The 20,719-nt window shown below is 42.0% G+C and overlaps 1 protein-coding gene across 6 annotated transcripts in view; it reads left to right on the top strand.

Annotated features, from left to right (window-relative positions):
* ptprub (protein tyrosine phosphatase receptor type Ub) overlaps positions 1-20,719 on the top strand; it is a 184,265-nt gene that overhangs the window by 138,318 nt on the left and 25,228 nt on the right. For 2 of the 6 annotated variants that reach the window (XM_061776352.1, XM_061776355.1), the window contains exons 13-19: positions 1,251-1,287; positions 4,589-4,727; positions 6,589-6,612; positions 6,784-6,938; positions 7,640-7,827; positions 16,705-16,777; positions 16,873-16,949. In XM_061776352.1, the coding sequence (XP_061632336.1) occupies positions 1,251-1,287; positions 4,589-4,727; positions 6,589-6,612; positions 6,784-6,938; positions 7,640-7,827; positions 16,705-16,777; positions 16,873-16,949 (693 nt within the window). Of the gene's footprint in view, positions 1-1,250; positions 1,288-4,588; positions 4,728-6,588; positions 6,613-6,783; positions 6,939-7,639; positions 7,828-16,704; positions 16,778-16,872; positions 16,950-20,445; positions 20,464-20,719 lie in introns of all 6 variants that reach the window. The other 4 variants (XM_061776353.1, XM_061776357.1, XM_061776354.1 and 1 more) reach the window with 3 other exon arrangements.

Genomic DNA, 20,719 nt, shown 5'->3' with positions numbered 1-20,719 from the left:
AGACACTCAGATACGTACAGTAATTTATATACATTTTGTGCTTGCAATTTTTTTTAGCTCAAATGTTTTTACAATTTGTTCAAAAGTGTTGTATTAATAAATGTAAATGTGTGTAAAGAGTGCACAAGGGGTAAAACTACAAAAAAAAAAAAAAGATATGGTCTCTCGAGATCACAAATTTAGTTGGTTCTGGAACCTATCCCCTGTGATAAAATGGGTTCAGTTTACCACGAAAATACTATTTTTAGATATTCTTATAATCTGTAAATAATCCAATAAAAAAAGACAACAATATCAAAAAAACTAAATTATAAAACACTACGCCGGTTACTTCAGTAAGCACCAATACTAGCTGCTTTAATGTAAGCGGCTCACAGCATTGCGCAGCTTCCTTGCAAAAGGGAAAACGTTGGTTTCATCAGAATGTAACACCTTTTTTTCCCCGCCCACAGGCTCTTGGAAGACCCAATGACAGTCAAGTGATTTTTTAAACATTTCTATATTTATTTATTTTTTATGTGAGGCTGGTATTGTTGTAAAGGCCAACGATATTGAAGTAGATAACCTGAGTAACTTGAAATAAATTGTGCTGGTTAATGGAAATAACAGTTCACATTGGCTGCATGTATTTTAAGGGGAGTTTGAAATGGATTTTCATTTAAAATGAGCAATTTAGTTAGTTTGCTCGTTTAAGAATGTGCTCATTTGCATAAGTGTTCCACAGTGCCCAGATTGGCACATGTAACTTTTCATTTGATAATGCATCTTTTCCAAGGTGGCAGGATGAAATTGGATTAGAGTGTTGAATTTCATCAGTGTTGTTTGACAAAGGTCCTTTTTATAATTCCAAGATGTCATCAGCTTGAATTTGAATAGAATTAATTCCTTTTTATAGTGGCGCATTGGTTTGGAACTCTCCCCCAATCATCTTCCGCATCCCACTCTTCCCATTTTTAATGCTAATCTTTTTTCATTTGGCAAAAAATCTCTTATCTGTATCCTTAATACACTACCGCCGCTCTCAGATGTGCAAAGATTTTAGAGCTTCATGTTAATAGAACTCTCATATCTAAGGTAATTTGTCCTTTTAGTCAGAAGACATTTTCAGCTGCACTTAATTTGCAAAGAAAAACATATTTTAAGAGCAAGGTTATCGAGCCCACTCAAAGTTAGTAACTTTAGATATTATGTCTAACATGCGTCTTTGTGTTCCTTTGCTGCAAAATAACACTCCTTTTCTTCTTTTGTAGGAATCAAGAATAAACTGCATCCGCATAGCTCGCAAAGGTAATTTGAAATGAACGGTGTCACCTTGAGTGCACTCTACATCGGCAATCTTTTGACACTTTCTACTGTTTTCTTTGTTAGAATTGACATCCCATAACATGGTTCACTGAGGCCATAGTGTACTGTTATTGTTCTCGAGTGCAAAATTGGGAATGTGGACAAATGTTCTCCAACAGCCCTGCTTGTTTGGCTGTGGTTTTCAGCGAAAAGGGCACCAGGCAGGGAGGGATTAGAGGTCAGGCTTTCATCGTGTTTGTTTGCAAGTGGCCGCTGGGACGAGTATATCAAAGGAAGCCTCTGCTCTCATCAGTGCTCCACTAGATGGGCTACATCTGAGGAGCTCTGACCTCAGCAGGCACCAAAGGTCCTCTGCATCAAAACTTCCACATAGAGCCACCGTGGCCTTAGTATGAGAAAGCCCCCCCGCCCGACACACACACACACACACACACACACTCCTGTATCTTGGATTTTGGATAGGAGAGGACATGAAAAGGGCAAGGAAATTGACACTAAATTATCTTGGCAGAAGAACTTCCCCCTTCCCCTCCTCATGTACTACACTGTCAGATCTCAGTGAATACAAGTCATAAGTTTGTAAAATCACTCCACCATAGCAGTAAACAGGTCTTTCAGAAATTGACCAGGAAACTTGTTTTCGACGGACAGGCAGAAGGCAAGGCCACTGCATCACTCGATCAGCCACTGATTACTTTTGCATTTAAAACAGAAATTCAGCCAATGGTAAAATATAAGCTTTAGGAAAAAAATACAATGGAACTAAAAAAATGATAACAAATGTAAATGGAAGCCCAAAATACAGAGAAAAGCTTGTGGAATTTGAAGTTAATTGAGGACAGACCTCTGCCAAGGTTGAACAAAAGTGGGGGGAAATTGTGAGTCTTTTCTTTGTTTGTCTGTCTTTATAAACAATCTACTTCCGTGTTCTCAGAGGACAAAGAATTTTGGGATATGGTTAGCCATGATGGATAGTAGCCAACAAAAACACAAAAAGAAGCATGCATTTGAGGGAGAATTTGAAATGTTTAGCCTCCAAAGAATACCGCCATCCAATCATCATTCCAAAGTTTCACTGAAATCGTTTTTTGTAGTTTTAGCCAAACCTAGCAACAAAAAGAGTCAAAACAGTACCTTTCTTTTTTTAAAACAACAACAACATTCATTTAATTGAAAGAAAATCAATCCAAGGTGTTATTTTCCATGTGCGACAGCTCAAAGATTTCTAATGTTATCTCTGTGATGGTTTTACCATTAACATGATGGACTCCGCATCATCGTCTCCTAAACTGTTTTTATCAAGCAGGCCGTCACAAGCCAAATGGAGGCAAATGATTTTGGATTGGATACGAAAACTGGAGATTACATTTCAACTTCCAGGTGACAGTTTAATTAAGGATCTCCTGGCAGGCTCTCCGTGACAATAGACTTTCATTTCCACCCGCTAAGCGCCAATTTCCAACATGGGGCAACTGGCAAATGCACAGATTTAAGTTTCAATCCGTTTCATGCTCATGTCCAGCCAGATGTTCCGGGTTAGATAGGGGAAAAGTCTGGTAGCTTTTGATGCGGAGACCTGAAATGGAAATGTTAACGTCACTATCTTGTTGCTTCGGCTGTATGAAGTAACTAAGTACAAGAGGCCGATAAAGTGGAACTTCCAAAGTCGAACACAGTTCCATGATGCTGCTTGACTTCCACTTTGTGCTAATATATTTATTTCCTTTTGCGATATTTGGAACAATATGTTCCAGAGTCAAATTGGCCCCATCAAACTTAAAAACTCTCATAATGTTTTGTTGCTAATGCTTGCTACACATTTCACTTATGCCAGCATTAACTTTAACACAAGTGTAAAATCGCAAAATGTAATGTAAACCTTTTCATAACGAGTGACAAGTATAGAGCAGCTTGCCATTCTGCGCCTAGATAGCTGGCGCCTAACTTTAGCAGCTAATTTGGCAATATACATCTTTACCCACTCCTCTTTCATGCCAAACAGCACAAACAGATGGTCTCAAATGCACGACAGAACTTTGTTCACAAAATGTCTAGCTGAAAGAAAAGGGGAACAACAAAAACAGAAGTTGAAATGACAGTTTGATGTCCAAAAGTGGGTGAACAACCCCCCGCCAGTTTTGTTTGGATGACAAATGTTATGAGACTTAAGGCATCTACGGTTAAGGTTCCACTGTCCACATGCCAGATGAAATGCTTTAAAGTAACATTCAATACTTTCAGTTTTAGACAAACTACTTTGCCGATAATGTGCTGATATTAGCTCACGTTCACCTTTATTCAAAATGCAGCCACCAACTACAAAAAAAGGCCACCAGCTACAGATATTTGGTCTACAACATGGTTGGGTTTTTATTTCCCTGCCCCAAAACACTTTTGTCCCCAGCGGTCTGTGAGATATCGCTGTATCCGTAGGCCTGCTCTGACTTTCTGCTGCTCTCGAGACGTTCCACTGGCCTTGGAAAGGCTGTTTTGAGGGCTGCCAAGGCCTTAAGCGCCAACTGACACACACAGGAAAAGTAGATCAGTGGGCCCCATGAACTAGACAAAGGCATATCCACCATGAGGAACAAGTAAGGAGACTTGCGAGCTGGAGGACCTTTTCAGTCGCTCACAGAGAGCTAGGCACCTTGAAGTTTCCATCTGGACTTGCTTTTTGGAAGACTTATGTCTCTGAAATATAATAAATAATTCAGTGTTTACAGGGAAAGCATTTCCAGCGATATGTACAGTACACTGACAGGCTTACAGGGCGACACAACAATTTGCAATTCAACAATTACTAATCAGAAAGATATTTTAAAATGATCTTGAATTCCTCCCGTTATTGTTATTTATTCATGATATTCCTCTTTCTAAGGCTCCTATAGAATCATTTTGTATGTAAACCATAAGTTGTGTGTCTGACTGCTACATTTGTTGGGTAGGCTAACGCTGACCAAATGTGTCACTACCTTATTTGCATGACTCTTTCAATATTGCCAGGATTTTGAAAAGGCTCTTTGAAATATCACTGCTATTGAAATGCAGTGATGGCATTAAGAAAGCCATTAGAATTCAGCGGATGTCGTCAGGATACGTTGAATGGATGCATTGTGGTGTGAGAAGTATCTACCTGCTGGGGGGGGGGGGCTTTTCAAAGATGTGAATTTTCTCTGCTGCCACCTCCACGTTCAATAACGTTTCTGTGTATCATTTCTTGAACACCTTCTGCCACATTTAAACGACACTGCTTTTAAAAGATCATCTATTTTGCTTCTCCCAGCCGCCTGCAAAGACCACCGCAAAGCTTTGGAGGTGTCCCAGAACTCGGAGGAGATGGGCCTGATTCTGGGCGTGTGTGTCGGTGGCCTCGTGGTGCTCATTCTCCTGCTGGGTGCTGTCATCATTATCATTAAGAAAGGGTAAAGACTGTTGATTTGTATAACACACGCCTCATTATGTGCATCGCCTTCATTGTTGTTCTTTTTTTTTTTTGTGAGGTGATCGGATCCATAACCAATTTTTCTGCAAGGTTATACTTGTTTTGGCAAGCATTGCTTTCACACCCATATGATGTATCAAAAGGGACCAGCAATTCTCATCTGCATAGCCCAACTCAGAATGTGAAGCATTTAATTAACGGCTGATGCTATTCAATTAGCTACTTAATTACACACACCAAGCACAGGACCAAAGCATAAATGAGATGGTAATTGGGAGGGAAAAGGTGTGCTTTTAGAGACTATTCCAGTGAACCCGAAGGTCTCCAGTAAATTTATCCAGACGTTTCCTCTGCAAGTCTTTCATAACTTCTCTAAAGATTATATACAGTGCAACCACCAAACTCAAACAAAATCCCACAACATAGTTTAAAAGTAACTAAATTTGACAGTTCCATATTTAAACTCTTGCCTTCATGAAACTTAAAAAAATAGAGGTCACATTTTAACATTCTTAGTTGTCATGCTGTAGTGTAAAAATAATAATAATAATAAAAATAAAAAAAACAAGCACAGTCCACCAAAGTGCTGTGCAAAGCAATACATAACAGAACAGAGTTTCACATAAAACACAAAGGTCGGTAAATAAATAAACTTAAAAGACACAAATGTTGGTCATAAAATCAAGAAGGCATTCTGTACCATTTGCAGACCATAAATGGTAGACACGCTGGCCCCCACATAGAGTCCATTAAAGCAGTCCAGCCAGGTAGTGACAAAGGTATGGAGTATTGTTTCAAAGCGCTGCCTTGAGAGAATTGGCTTGACTTTGGCCAGCTGCCTCAAGTGCTAAAAGCTGAACATAACAACTCCCCTGATCTGGCTATTAAATTTCAGATCAGCATTCAACTTGACACCTAGATTTGAGATGGTCGATATGGTCAGATCCACCATGGCGTTCTTAGCACTGCCACCATAAATCACCACCTCTGTTTTGTTTTCACTGTAACTTAATACATTTCAGAGCCAGCCAGGCCTTTATATCATCAGGACATTTGAGCAATAGGGTCAGAGAATGTCCACTATATTTTTTTTAGCGGGACATCAATTTGGTCATCTTCATAAAAGTGGATGGAAGTTCCATGTTTCCTGATTAAGAAGCCAAGTGTGAAAAGAAAAGAAGACCGAGAACAGAGTCCTGTGGGACCCCACACATGAGGGGAACTGAGGAGGAAACAGTCTTCGGGGCTGACACAGAAGAGGAAGTTAATCCTTCAGATGCTCACTTAACTGAACTCTAACACAATATTTTTTTCCAGAAAATTGTGGTTTTGAAATGGTACCACGTTAGGGACAGTTGATTTTTGGAGGTTCCACTGTTTTAATGTTTCAAGAACAGCACGCAAAATGGGAAATTAGAAACGGCTCTAGAAAATCACATTTAAATTGCTGACACAGTTTCCTGACTGATATTGAATCATGTCCATTTTGAAAGTCTGCACTTTTCTACAATGAGCTCAGGCTCCTGTGCTAAGCAACCATGAAGTTTCCTTCTTTAGATAATTGATTACTGAATTTGCTGTGACAGGAAGGTCACGTGGTTTAGTGCTTGAAGTCTACCACTGGAGACACATTCTATTGAAGGAAACACACGCGTTGTGCTCGACTGTGGCTTGGTGCTTCAGCATCTGCTTGACACACTTGCACGCATCGCATGGTCACCTGCACAGCTTCTGGTTTTCACTGTAATCAATGCATTCTGCTTTCAGCTGACATTGTGTTCATGATACATCTCTTCTTGATTTCCCCCCCTCCTCCTCTACTTATCCTGCACTCTTGACAGAAGGAACTACTACTCTTATTATCCGTAAGTGGCTCTGGCTCTTTTCCATTGTTTTTGCGATCCATCAGAAACATGCTTGTGCTCTGGCTGTCGATCACACTTGCAGGAAGGCATAAAAATAATTTAGATACTTTATCACTTGTGTTGCTTTGTAATTTCACACTACCCCCTCTCCTCTTCTGTATTCGGTAATAGGAAACCTGTGAACATGAATAAGGCACCCATTACTTATCGCCAGGAGAAGAGCCACATGGGCTCCATGGAGCGCAGTTTTACCGACCAGAGCACCCTACAAGAGGATGAGAGGATGGCCCTCTCCTTCATGGATGCACACACTTGCGGAACCCGAAGTAAGACACAGATTGCTTTCAAAAATGGACTTTGCGCATCTCCAGGCGCTGAAAATGGTTGTACAAAACTTCAGCAGGGATTTTTCTTGTCTGTTGGCCCTCAAATAAGTTTCAGTATAAAAGTTGAATTCAGTCTGAAGAAGCCATTTGTGATTCTTGTCATTTCTCTTTGAATTGATTGCCCTTTTTATATTGTCACTCTGATGACAAAGGAAAAGACAGATGTGTTTACAGACACAGCGGCACCAGATCTTGGTCTGCTACTCACATTAGTCAACAGAGTCACATCATCCACAAGCTCTGGTTTTGAGGACGTATTTCCTACGCCATACCCCGTAATACTTGCAGAAATGGGGTGAATCAAATACTGTTGCATGAAGTAACATTGAAAATATTTTGTTTTAAAATGTTTTTAAAGTTTTTATCAAATGCTAAATGGATCCCAATGGCTGTTATATAAGCAAATGGAGATTCGTGTGGTATTTATCGACTTACCACCCAGACTTACCACCCAGTTTTTCCAGTGGTACTGCTACATTTGGCCTGTATCGGTACTACGCGATAATAATTAGGTGAGCTTCGACAGGCATGTGTCAACGTAGTTTGCCTCCATGTGAAACTTTTCAAAAACTCAAATTTAATGCTAGGTGGCTGTTGTGAAAAATGCCACAACATTCCAACGGTGACCTGGCCTGTTGCAGGTGATCCCCGCAGTTCGGTGAACGAGGCCAGCAGTCTTCTCGGAGGCTCCCCGAGGCACCCGTGCGGACGCAAAGGCTCCCCCTACCACACGGGGCAGCTGCACCCCGCCGTCCGAGTAGCCGACCTACTCCAGCACATCAACCAGATGAAGACGGCTGAGGGCTACGGCTTTAAACAGGAATATGAGGTGAACTATTGTACTTTGAGCTCACCCTCAGTACTAATTCTATGTTGTCACCGCATGCCTGTTGTCAAATGCTAAGTTCTCTGACAAAGGAGGCTTTCCGACTGAATTAGTCTGTGGAATATTGAAATGTGAAAGCTACAGCAAGGGTGTAATTTATCCTTTTTTCTCCACCATAAATCAGGCCAGAGAGCTTGGGTTCTTTATTTGTTATAAAAAGTAATGCAGTGAAAAGGATGGAAACTAAAGTGCCGAGTCTCATGCTGAGTTGAAAGCCAAAACATAAAAATGTTTTAAAAAATGGACAGCGAGACGGCTTGCCAAATGTTTAGTGGGAGGTTATTCCTAAGAGATGGACATGCAATGGGGAAAAAAATGATTCAGATGACTTTTTAAAAAAAAAATTTGTGTGTATTTACAGCAGTTACACAAGTGTCCTGCATAAGTGTGCACAAAGCTCACACAATCAAAATGTACAGACAGTTAGTGGTGGATCGAGAGACACTACCTATAGAAACACAAGCATTGTTCAAGTGCAATTAATCCAATATAGTTAAAGCAATCCAAGGTCACTCGCAATCTGTTTTTTTTAAGTCTCGTTTTCAATAGCCACACACACACGTGAATCTGAATCTGCCTTTTTTTTTTTTTTTTTTCATTGTTATCATAGAGGCGGCACGGTAGTCGACTGGTTAGAGCGTCTGCCTCACAGTTCTGAGGACCGGGGTTCAATCCCCGGTCCCGCCTGTGTGGAGTTTGCATGTTCTCCCCGTGCCTGCGTAGGTTTTCTCCGGGCACGCCGGTTTCTTCCCACATCCCAAAAACATGCATCGTAGGTTAATTGAAGACTCTAAATTACCCGTAGGTGTGAATGTGAGTGCGAATGGTTGTTTGTTTGTATGTGCCCTGCGATTGGCTGGCAACCAGTTCAGGGTGTACCCCGCCTCCTGCCCGATGATAGCTGGGATAGGCTCCAGCACTCCCGCGACCCTTGTGAGGATAAGCGGCTCAGAAAATGGATGGATGTTATCATAGATGGCATGCTTGAATAGCTCCTAGACACCTTGCATCATGGGTGCAATATTGATAGTGTTATTATTAATGATAACCACTGCCTTTTTTCATTAGAATCTGAGTGAATAAGTATGAGGGGGAAACCAATAATAATGTGAGTGTCATATAATTGCAATAACTAAAATGTAAAAGCAAGAATAAAATTGTTTACAACTTTACAATAAAGGAGTTGTTGATATTAAGAGAAACATGGATTTGTTCAATCATCTAACAAGGTCTGGTTTAAAGGAATATTACATTTTAATATGATGAGGTCATATAATTACGAGAATAAAAATGAAATAAAAATAATAAAGTCATAAATTTACAATAAAATAGTTGTAATATCAAGATGGCGCCTACCCGTGTGGACGCCTCAGTTAGACGCTCTCTCGTATTGTTTTTGTCTTTGTGTTTTCCGTTCGTCTTTGGAGACATTACACGACTCACTTACACAAGAGGAGACTTGCTAACCATCAAGGAGGGTACTCCGGACTTTCTTTCACCAACTTTCGCAAATCCGCTCAGTTTTTTCCGAGTTACTCACCGGAGCAGCGACCGTGGTCTTTGGCGCATGGAGACGGAGGCGGCGCCACAGAGGGAAGCATCCAGGTGAAGCTCCGCAAGAGAGGATACAGATTGGTGTTTCCGTCACGAATCTACACTCCCTACCCAACAAAATGGATGAGCTTCATCTTCTGATAAAGACCAGTAAAGACTTCGGACGTTCCGCCGCCATGTGCTTTATGGAGACTTTGCTTTGTGAGGCTCTACCCGATGGCGGCGTCATGCTTCTCAGCTTCCATCTTCACCGGGCAGACCGCAACATGGAATCATCGGGGAAAACAAAAGGCGGCGGGATATGCTTCTATATCAACGAAAAATGGTGTACGGACGTCACGGAGCTCAGCACACACTGCAGCCCACATTTAGAGTCGCTGTTTTTGAACTGCAAGCCTTTCTACTCTCCTCGTGAGTTCACATCATTCATTCCGTCTCAAAGTAACACAAACGCCGCACTGCTAATGCTTGCCGAACAAGTAAACGAAATTGAAAAAAAACACCCGGACTCACCCCTCATTATTCTCGGGGACTTTAACAAAGCTAAACTCAACCACAAACTCCCTAAATACAAGCAGCACATCAACTGTCCCACCAGGGAAAATAACATTTTAGACCACTGCTATACAACGCTAAATGACACATACCGTGCCAAACCTCATGCAGTACTGGGCTCGTCTGATCACTGCTTAATTCACTTAATACCGACATACAGGCAAGAACTTAAATGTGTGAAGCCAACAGCGAAAACAGTGAAAAAGTGTCTTTTTTAAAAAGACAGAACTTCAAAGCTGTTTAGACTGCACAGACTGGAATGTCTTTGAAAATTCAGCTGGCAGCCTGGATGAATATACGGACACTGTTACATCCTATATTAGTTTCTGTGAAGATGTGTGTGTACCAACAAAGAAATTTCGCACAATCAATAACAACAAGCCGTGGTTCACTGCTAAAGATTAAGAAACCAGCAGGCCCAGACCATGTGTCCCCATCCTGCCTCAAAGTCTACGCGGACCAGCTCGCTCCAGTCTTCACACAGATCTTCACTAGATCTCTGGAACTGTGCGAAGTACCATCCTGTTTCAAACGCTCCAGCATCATTCCAGTCCCTAAGAAACCTACAATCTCGGGTCTAAATGACTACAGGCCTGTCACCTTGACATCTGTGGTCATGAAGTCCTTTGAACGTCTCGTGCCCTACCACCTCAAGAGCGTCACAGGTGCCCTGCTGGACCCCCTGCAGTTTGCCTACCGAGGGAACAGGTCTGCGGATGATGCAGTCAACATGGGACCACACATCCTAGAACACCTTGACAGTGCAGTGACCTACGCGAGGATCCTGTTCATGGACTTCAGCTCAGCATTCAACACCATCATCCCTGAACTCCTTTCCTCCAAGATTCTCTAACTCAGCGTCTCTCCTGCCATCTGCTAGTGGATTTCCAGCTTTCTGACGAGCAGGAAACAGCAGGTGAGGCTGGGGGAGACCAACTCATCCACACGCAGCGTCAGCACTGGGGCGCCCCAAGGTTGTGTCCTCTCTCCGCTGCTCTTCTCTCTCTACACGAACGACTGCACCTCATTGCACCCGGCTGTCAAACTCCTGAAGTTTGGAGATGACACCACTGTCATCGGCCTCATTAAAGAGGGTGACGAGTCTGCATATCGACAGGAAGTGGAGCGGCTGGAGCTGTGGTGTGGCCGGCACAACCTGGAGCTGAACACGCTCAAGTCTGTAGAGATGATCGTGGACTTCAGGAGGCATCCTTCGCCACAGCTGCCCCTCACGTTGTCCAGCTACCTTGTGTCAACCATTGAGACCTTCAAGTTCCTGGGAATTACAGTCGCTCAGGACCTGAAGTGGGCGATGAACATCAACTCCGTCCTCAAAAAAGCCCAGCAGAGGATGTACTTCCTGCGGCTTCTGAGAAACCACGGCCTGCCACAGGAGCTGCTGAGGTAGTTGTACACAGCGGTCATCGAATCAGTCCTGTGTTCTTCCATCACAGTCTGGTTTGGTGCTGCTACAAAAAAGGACAAACTCCGACTGCAACGGACAATCAAAACTAGTGAAAAGATTCTCGGTACCCCGCTACCCACGCTTGAGGACTTGCACACTGCCAGAACTAAGACAAGAGCATGCAAAATCCTCTCGGACCCTCCACATCCCGTTCACCAGCTCTTCCAGCTCCTTCCCTCAGGTAGGCGCTACCGATCAATGCAAGTTACAGCTAGCAGACATTCCAACAGCTTCTTCCCTCTTGCCATCAACTTCTTAAACAGCTAACCTACAATTCCAATGCAACATGCTACCAATTTTTTTCTCTTGAGTTTGTTGTCACATTTCTGTTGGGCCAATTACACATTCTTGTGCACTCACTGTAGTAGTCTCGCCACGCTGCACTACCTGCATATCTGTTGTTGACCAATACTGGCCACTCATGCCAGAGTTGCATCTGCCCCACTTGCACACTGACTGAGGAGTATCTACAACATTTGCACCATCAACATTGTCCCAGATTATCTCACTATTAGTGACTTTAAACTGCATACACTCCTTGACGTTTCGGCGCCCTTTGCACAATGGTCATTGCACCGGACTATTGCTATATTAGTCATTCAAACTGCTCTAAGTGCTAGAGGACTCTGCATCTTTTTGCACAATTGTCAAAAAAAATTAATAAATCAATAAATTGCACCTGCTATACGAGATAACTAGCAACCCTTTATTGCTCGGTGACTGTTGTGACTGTCTTGTTTATGTTATGTTATGACCATCTGTTGTCGTACTAGAGCGGCTCCAACTACCGGAGACAAATTCCTTGTGTGTTTTTTGGACATACTTGGCAAATAAAGATGATTCTGATTCTGATCATTTCACTAGGTGTGTATATTTTTTAACATAATCTTTTTTTTTTCTTTTCTGTACAACCATGGTATTGACAACAAGAATGAGCCGAAATACATCGCAAGTCAGGAATTTTGCAATTATGCAGCCGTGCGTTGTCATATTTTGATGAGCACGGGTGAGTGGAACGCGGTGGGAATTTGGACCACAGGTAACCGTGCTTCAGTACGGTATGTAAAAATTCTTCAGTGTGCGTCTGACCTCAATTTAACACATGACAGACCATAAACAATACATACAGTGCTTGAAAGAGCATGCTTCGCTTTAACCCTGTCTTATAGGACTAGGAAATCATTGACCAGTTCTAGATCAGAAAGAGTGTGAAGTGTGTTAAGCCTGTCACTTGACACGCCGATGGGACATTGGACTCTCATAGCGACATATCTTGTCCTGCCACCATTCTGTGTTCGTAATCAACACATCCAAAAGAGACCTGTAAAGCTAGTTCCACCCCAGGAGATTCATGTGTAATTTCTACATCCTGTAAAAAGCGACTAATTTGGCAAACGTACTTGACGTTAATGGTGAGCAGAGAGTTGGGGGAACCAATCAGTCGTCTTCTGACATCATCCACGAGCCCTTTGCACAGCCCGGTGAAATTAATTAGTGGTGTTAAAAGCATCTGGATCACACTGAGGTTGAAGGTATGAATAAATCATTCGCATATGCGTCGAAAGAAGAACTTGTGTCGCAAGGCAAGACTGATGAGGTTAAACGTCTCAGGAGGGGTTCTATCTTCTGTTAACAGATCGTAGGCGAGCAAATGCGGATACTTTGACTTTTGTTCCACAACATTCAGTCCATTATGCTCAGCATTTGTATACATCTCACTTGACAAATCTTTTAAGGTCTCGTACCACTCTTTATGCTTTCTACAATCCATTTGACTTGTTAGCACACTTCTGTGGCGAAAAGCATTTTCCTGTTTAGTTTGAGAATATTTTTTCACTCAACAGCGCTGGTTTGGTGTGATGAGCACTTCTGGATCTGATTTCAAATAATCTGGCTAAACTTGGGGATTTCTGTGTAAAGTTTGCCTGTTCTCTCCGGGTTGTCCCATCGTCCAATAACAATGAATGCTCTCAGCTTTGTCTTCGCCATGCAAAGCGGTTTCATTCAGTAGGGTTTGATATTTTATTGTTTCCGTCATGAACATTTTCCGAAAATGTGTTCCAAATCATCGCTATTTTTCAAAACCTCTTAATTGGAGTAAGTGGTGCACTTTGGTAAACCGTAAATGAGAGTTTGACACAGTGGTGTCAGTCGATTGGTCAACAGGAGGCACAAGTAGGGAGAATGGTTGTCAGACCCCGTAATTGACTTGCAATGAGACCAGGTTGAATCCTGCCTGTCACCTGAAGTCAAGCGGGATTGGCTTCAGCTTTCCTGTGACCCAGAACCACATGAGAAATTGAAAGAAATAGAAGATGGATAGAGGGATGTTCTTCTTACAGCAAAAGACTGACAGTTTGCCTTAATCACCATGCCATTGCTCTGAATCTCAAAGCTAATCTGGATCACATGAACTGGTTCACAGCTGATTATGTAACTAAATTTTTATTCATGAGTGATAGAATTACCATGGTTTTACATGTACACCTGCAAGATCTAATACAATCCAATACACCAGCTTTATCAAAATGTCTGATGAATGTAAATTCAATTTGTCATGTGGTTTTTAACTTCCACCCTCTTGCTTTTTCCTAATCAGTTGCACATTCATGCATCATAATTGTCTACAATGATATTTGGAAAAGTTGTGCCACTGGTATACTGTAAATTTGCAGCAAAACAAACAAAAAACATTTTTAATTGACAAATATAATTTTCTTCCACTCACATTTCAAATCATCTCTATGTTGTCAGCAGCCACATTTCGTGAAGGCCCTTGCGCTATTGGGCGTGTAATAAGCACAAATCGTATTGTAATTGGAGTGAATTGTGTTTTATCACAGCAAAAGAAGCTTTTGTATAGTTATAGTGTGTCGGCATTTGCTTCCAGACATGTTTCCATTGCAGAATGTTCCTTTGTGATAGTGGGTGCCCTCACTCTAGTTGTAAGATTGAAGACACCTATTGACTAGCCATGATCTCTGTGTACTTTCCTCCAGTGAATCAATTTTTGGCTGAGCGGTGAGATCACACCCTGGGGAAAAAGTCCATCGCTGTCACCCAAAGCCTGTTGCATTGAAGAAAAGAAAAAAAGAGCAAACATCTTTTGTCTCTGGTTCTTGGTGTCACCCCCCCTCTGGACCTAATCTTGTAGACTCATTAAACTGTCCCTCACGGGAAAAACACAATCCACTCGAAACAAAATCAATACAACACCTCTTCGCTAGAGTATGTGTTTTGATGGAGTGTCTCTCAAACCAAGGAAATTGATGAGGACTATCATATTACACTGCTCTAGCGGGTGCAAGCGTTTTATTTCTCAAAGGAATACCTGTGTTCTGTAAGAACACTGATCAATAATTTACAGTGAGTTGTTAGGTGGGCTCGCACGTGTGGCACTTGCTGTCACTGCGTTTATTTTCCCACCATAGAAACTTCAACATCAAGTCCACTACAGTAGAGATTTGCTTGGGAACTCGAAACTTTCATTGCAGCAGTCGGCCTCTCTGTGTTGAGGTCGGGGAGGCAGGTGAACTCCCTGAGTAATAGTCTACTTGCAGCAAAGCTACTACTACTACTGAATCACTACAGTCTAATTTGGAAAAAATACAGCATGGAGCAGTTAAAGGCAGGATTATTGTGCTGTTTTATAACAAAACATAACACTGTGGCGCACGCTCATGCAAGGTAAAGGTATCCTGAAGAAGTCTGATTTTGGGAAACCTGTATTTGACTGTTTCGTTTTTGTGCTTTCATCTCATTTTGCTCATTTAATTGATCCTCTTAACCAACCCACACTACTGATCCCTGCCAGTGAGCCTTTCTAATCAATCTTCCACAGGTTTGTATTGCTTTGCTTTCCTTCAATATTGCACAACCCCCTCACGCTTTCCCCTTTGTTTTTCCTTTCCCTTGCTCCTCTCCTGACGGCTGAGGAGTGATGAGAGCAGAGAAACAAAGAGCTCCGAGGTCTGGCATCAAAATTTAAGAGGAAGGGGAAAAAAGAGTAGCGATATACATAATGTAAAGAGTTAGGAGGTAAAGGGAAGCAGGGATTCAAAGACAGGCGGCACATGGAACAAGTGAGGAGGAGGGTGTAATCCTGTGCAGGATTTGGCTGGTTCTTGGCTCTCTTGTGGGGAGAACTGCATTGTAATCCCCTGCTCAGCATGCAGACTTTGGCAGAGTTTCATCGAATTTCCCCAGTGGCTGAAAACCACAGGGGGTATGCCAGTCTTGAAATATGCATGTGTGTTTGTGTGCAGACATCTGAGGGGGTGGGGAGGGGCTGTTTGTAGAACAAATTTCAGCGCCCACTGTGGACCTTTGAAAGAAGTTTAGGGTGACTTGTGAGAGGACTTGCAACAATTTTTGAGTTCACAGGTTTGGTTACAGCTTCATTTACAAGCGCAAAGCTTCTCCTGCTCCCCGTAACATTTTGCTTCTTCATGCGCTGCGTAGAGTTTAGGTAGTAAGCCGTGCTTGCTAATTGTTGTGCCGCGGGTTTGAGCAGACAAACGCACCATGTGGCCTGAAAAAAACCCTCAAGATGTTTGAAAAGCTTTGAACCTCTTACAGAGCATGTTTATTGCACATCATTGGCGAATTATTAGTACCGAATAGACTGTCCGTGTGGTTTCTATGATTGAATAATCACGGTTTGGTGGAGGGTTCTGGCCAATGTCCAGTTTATGAATTATGCTATTACTATGGAGAACTAAACTTTGTCTCCTCTTACTTCTCTTATTATAATTTTGTCAGAGAGCTTATAGTTGCCGACTTCAAACAGGTGATGTTGAGAAAATCAGTAGGGAACAAATGGTTTCACCTCTGACTGCACTGCACTATTGTACGGAACCAATGGATTGGAACTGATTTTCTCTACATCTGAATAAATAAACACTGTAGAAATACTGTAACTGCAATATTTATTGCACATTATCATGCAAGTGTAAGCTCAAGAGTGTGTGAAACTGGCGGCCTCGTGACATCCAAAGGTCCAGGACCAAAGAGAGACGAGACACAATGCGCTAAGCTCTGTTCTTTTTAATTTCATAGCGTGCATGGAGCATCAAAGCTCTCTACAAAATCCAATGGTTCTTGAACTAAGCCTCCATTGTGCGTCACAGTTGGTTTGGCTTAAACAAAAGGTGCCCTATTTGCATTACAGGCTGTTTGAGAGGTTAATGGAGAGGGTTCCTCAAATATGATATTAAAAATAATAATAATACATGTTCTCTTCCTAGAGCTTCTTTGATGGCTGGGACTGCACAAAGAAGAAAGACAAAACCAAAGGGAGGCATGATACCTTATTGGGATGTAAGTCATCATAAGTAAAAAAAAAAAAAACATGCAGTATGAAATACCTTTCATACTTCAGTGTGCTTCTCTTCTTTTGTCTTTAACCTTGTCAGATGATCGCCACCGAGTCAAGCTCAACCCTCTCTTGGGAGACCCCAATTCCGACTATATCAACGCCAACTACATTGATGTAAGTTGTATTCTCTTTGACTGTCCCTGTAGCGTTTGACAGCAGATACAAAGAGCCAAGCTCCTGCAAGGCTCTCTCTTTGTCGTGTAAGCCAATCAGTCAGCTGGCCCACTTTCACCTGGAAGCTTTCATCCAATCAAACAACCTTCTTAGTTGTGTCACGCTTGTCAACTGCTCCACCACATCCCCCGACCCGGACAAAGCCAGCTATCGCTTTTATTAAAAACACGAGAATAAATGCATTTAATACCTTTGAGATGAGATGAACCTTTTTTTGTAGGATGACACTAATCCCTCTAAATGAAATCAACTTGATGTTATTCAGTCTCTAGTTGGGCGTGGGCGGGATGGTGTGGTGGAGATTGAGGCTTGGGGATCGGGGATGGGTAATGATCCTTTCCATTGTTAACCTTGAGTGTTTTCCCCACACATGAAGTGCCACAGTTATTCTCACCTGTCATTAGAAATAGGTAAACAGATTTCATGCGTTCTCATTCATACATGTTCCCATTGACAATCACGCCTAGTTTCAGAAAGGCCAAGTCCACCGGAAGAAAAAAAGCTACTTGTTGGGAACAAAACTCAGCCAGCATTTTCAAAAATAAAGTTGAAGCTAGCAGCTAAATATAGTAACACATGCTCGTAACTTCTGTGGATATGCTGAGTTATGTCAAGGGAAGTGTGGCAATCTGATATAGATTCTTTGTCTCACAAGATTTACTTTGCACGCGTCACACTGGGACTCGATGTGGTGCCTCTGTGAGAAGCTGAGGCACTACACCGGCTTGGATGGCTGAACGCAGAAGCCCGTTTCTGTCAAAGCCTTTCTGAAGAATAGATTTGAATGCACATTTTTCACAAAGATAAACTTATTAAGCACTTAGGTCTCCTTTTGATTGGATTAACCTTTTATGACAAATCAAATCAAGAAACAGCAGTAGCTTCACACTGCAGGGTTTTTTTTGTTCCCACTAGAATGACAGCTGGTGGTGAGAAGCTTTCATAGAGTTCATTAGAATGGCAGAGCATTAAAATCCTGGCTAGTTACTATGGTTACTTTTGGTCTTGGAGGAGGATGCATCAGTCAAGTGAAAATGATTTTACCTGACAAGGTGAACACATAAAAAATAAAAGCATGTACAGTGGACCCCCGCAACACCCATGAATAATTGACTGTCCCCGAAAAGTGGTTGTGATTGCCGATATTAATAGTTTAAACCATAAATATAGCACAAACTATGATCCACAAAACACTTTATTAGCATTTCAAAAGCTTCCAACACCTTCAAACAATGCTCTACACTTAAAAATAAAGTACAGTACTAAGCATGCACATGCACAATGTTCATAGCAACAATTCTGATATTGATGACAAATTCAAAATTGCCATAACGGTGCAGTCCAGTGTAAAATAATGAACATTTGACTTCGCAGCAAGACACGGGTGTTACATCGATGATGCCGACGCTCTGGGGCAGCCCGGTGCTGGTGGAAAAGTCCGATGCTTTGTGGACCGCTGGGCTGACGTAGCAGTTAGCGTGTCAGTGTTTACTGACAAGAATTTGCTGGATCCACTTAACAAACCAACACGACACAACACAACACCAACTGCTGGTTATTGATGGATTCAGAGATTTTCCGCTGAGCTGCTTGCGAGTTTGATGTCACGTTTAGCCCTTGTTTGGCGAAAGTGTCGTGAGCCAAAGCAGACATTGGTACCCCCTTTTGAGCCATCCACCCCTGCTGACTGTTGATCCCAGATCTAATACCACTGCTGTTACATTTGTGATCAGATGAGCAAGTTAGGGGCGCAGAGTGAGTCAGTGTGTGTGTAGGCAGTGCCTAACTACAAAATAATCTTCTGCCTTCCACTGCAGAAGTTTGTTTAAGAGTAAGTTGATTAGACAACTAGTTTGATGATTTTTGGGCGTTTATGGCCGACGGTAACCGTTTGTTTTCTTACTTAAAGAAACACCCTAATGCAAAAAATATCAAACATACTGAAGACAGTCTTTTGCCACAAAATCTAGAACAGGCAGGCTTTTAGTGAATCCGGAGGATAGGTTCCCCAAACAATTGTGATTATGTGGTGATCCACTGTACTCGTGGTGAATATTTCACATTTTATATCAAAAAGCATTCCTATCCTTCAGAGCAAATGTGTTGCTTTCAAAACAGAGGTGGGGAGGAGCGAGCTGTTTTCCCCTCTGTCTCTCTTTCCATCATTTAATGTCTCTGGTTGCAAAGAAGAGGTGCAGAGTTTTGCATACATTTGACAGCCTCCTGCACCTGTTTAGAAAGGAAGAGCAGTTTGTGCTGTGGCTGATTTCATTGCATCTGCAGGGAAACAGTCAAAAATCTCACTTTGGCTCATCAAACCAATACGGCATGAATGTTACTCAATGCAGACATTCATCATATCTGTGCATCCACTGAAAATTGACTTTGTCTATATCAGTCAGTGTAGTTTCATCTTGTAAAATTCTATAGTTTCATTGTTTGATATACCGTATCATCAACGCATTGGCACAAATTCTATTCTACAATTTATCTAACAAAAAACAATTCCGCTTCTGCACTCAAAAGTACAGTCGTGACATCATGACACTAGTTTAAGCACGTTTAAATTTACACAAATTCACATTGGGTAAATTTTACTGCTTCTTGGCTTTTAACTGGCATTTTGTCCTCATGACCGATATCTTGATGTTGTGTGTAAAATGTCCATGGGCTTTTATTTACTCATGCGCATGTGTATGAGGTATTTTTTGAAGGAAAGGAGTCTATTTCAGAGAGACCTTTGTTTGCACAAAGGCTTGTATAAAGGTGGAGCTCGACACGCTGGTGTCCATTAATTGGTCAGCAGACAATCGTTCGTGATTTCAACGCTATGGGCACCTTTTACATACATCTAAGTGCCAGTTTATTTATACTGTGGACAGATTAGGGTAAAATCTTTTAGCTGTAAATGGCACACTGAAGTGGCGAAAGACTGTTAAATTCGTTAATAAATATACACAGTATATATTTGAAATTACCTTATTATCTAAACAGATTTGTCCTTGGCAAAAAAATATACTCTCAGGTCATTTTTTTAAAGTTTATGGTTCATTATATTTGCCATAGATTTAGGGGTTAGGTGTATTTCCAACATTCTACAGCATTTTGCCACTTCTGTCATTTGCAACAGCAGCAACAAATGCAAATAAACAAATTTTTCACTTTACATGCTGTTTCCATCCTTGTACACTGACAAGTGTGTACAAATCCAACACTTCAAGACGTGACTACATGTACAGGAGCTGTCTGACAGCAAAACGTACATCCCGTCAACTTTGGCGGCGCCACCCACATTACTTTTCATAATCACAAGCACACACACCTTCCCACCTGTCCGTGACGCAAGCTGTCTACCAAAAAGCTTCTTTCATTAACTAGCATATATGTCTTCTTTTTCTACTCCCCTCCCCATTTCCTCAACCTTGCACCCCTGTAGATTCGGATTAACAGGGAAGTAAGTACTTCACCGCTTGTTCTTCTGCCTGCCATCGCTTGAATACCCCCAACCGCCCAACCCCCCCCCCCCCCCCCCCCCCCACCACGCCCCCACTTCGCGTTCCACGCTCCTCTATCCACAAATGCTCAGTGTCTTTCAAGGTTGTGTTTATTTAATATGAAAAGGACAAAAAATTAAAAAAAAGCCTTAATAATTTGCAATGTACATAGGTACGTGAGTCCTCTCAGCATTGAGGACCCCGCTGTCTTTGTTA

This window comes from Phyllopteryx taeniolatus, chromosome 6, assembly GCF_024500385.1.
Source record: "Phyllopteryx taeniolatus isolate TA_2022b chromosome 6, UOR_Ptae_1.2, whole genome shotgun sequence".
In the NCBI taxonomy this organism is placed as follows: domain Eukaryota; kingdom Metazoa; phylum Chordata; class Actinopteri; order Syngnathiformes; family Syngnathidae; genus Phyllopteryx; species Phyllopteryx taeniolatus.
This window is presented reverse-complemented; position numbering and strand designations above follow the sequence as displayed.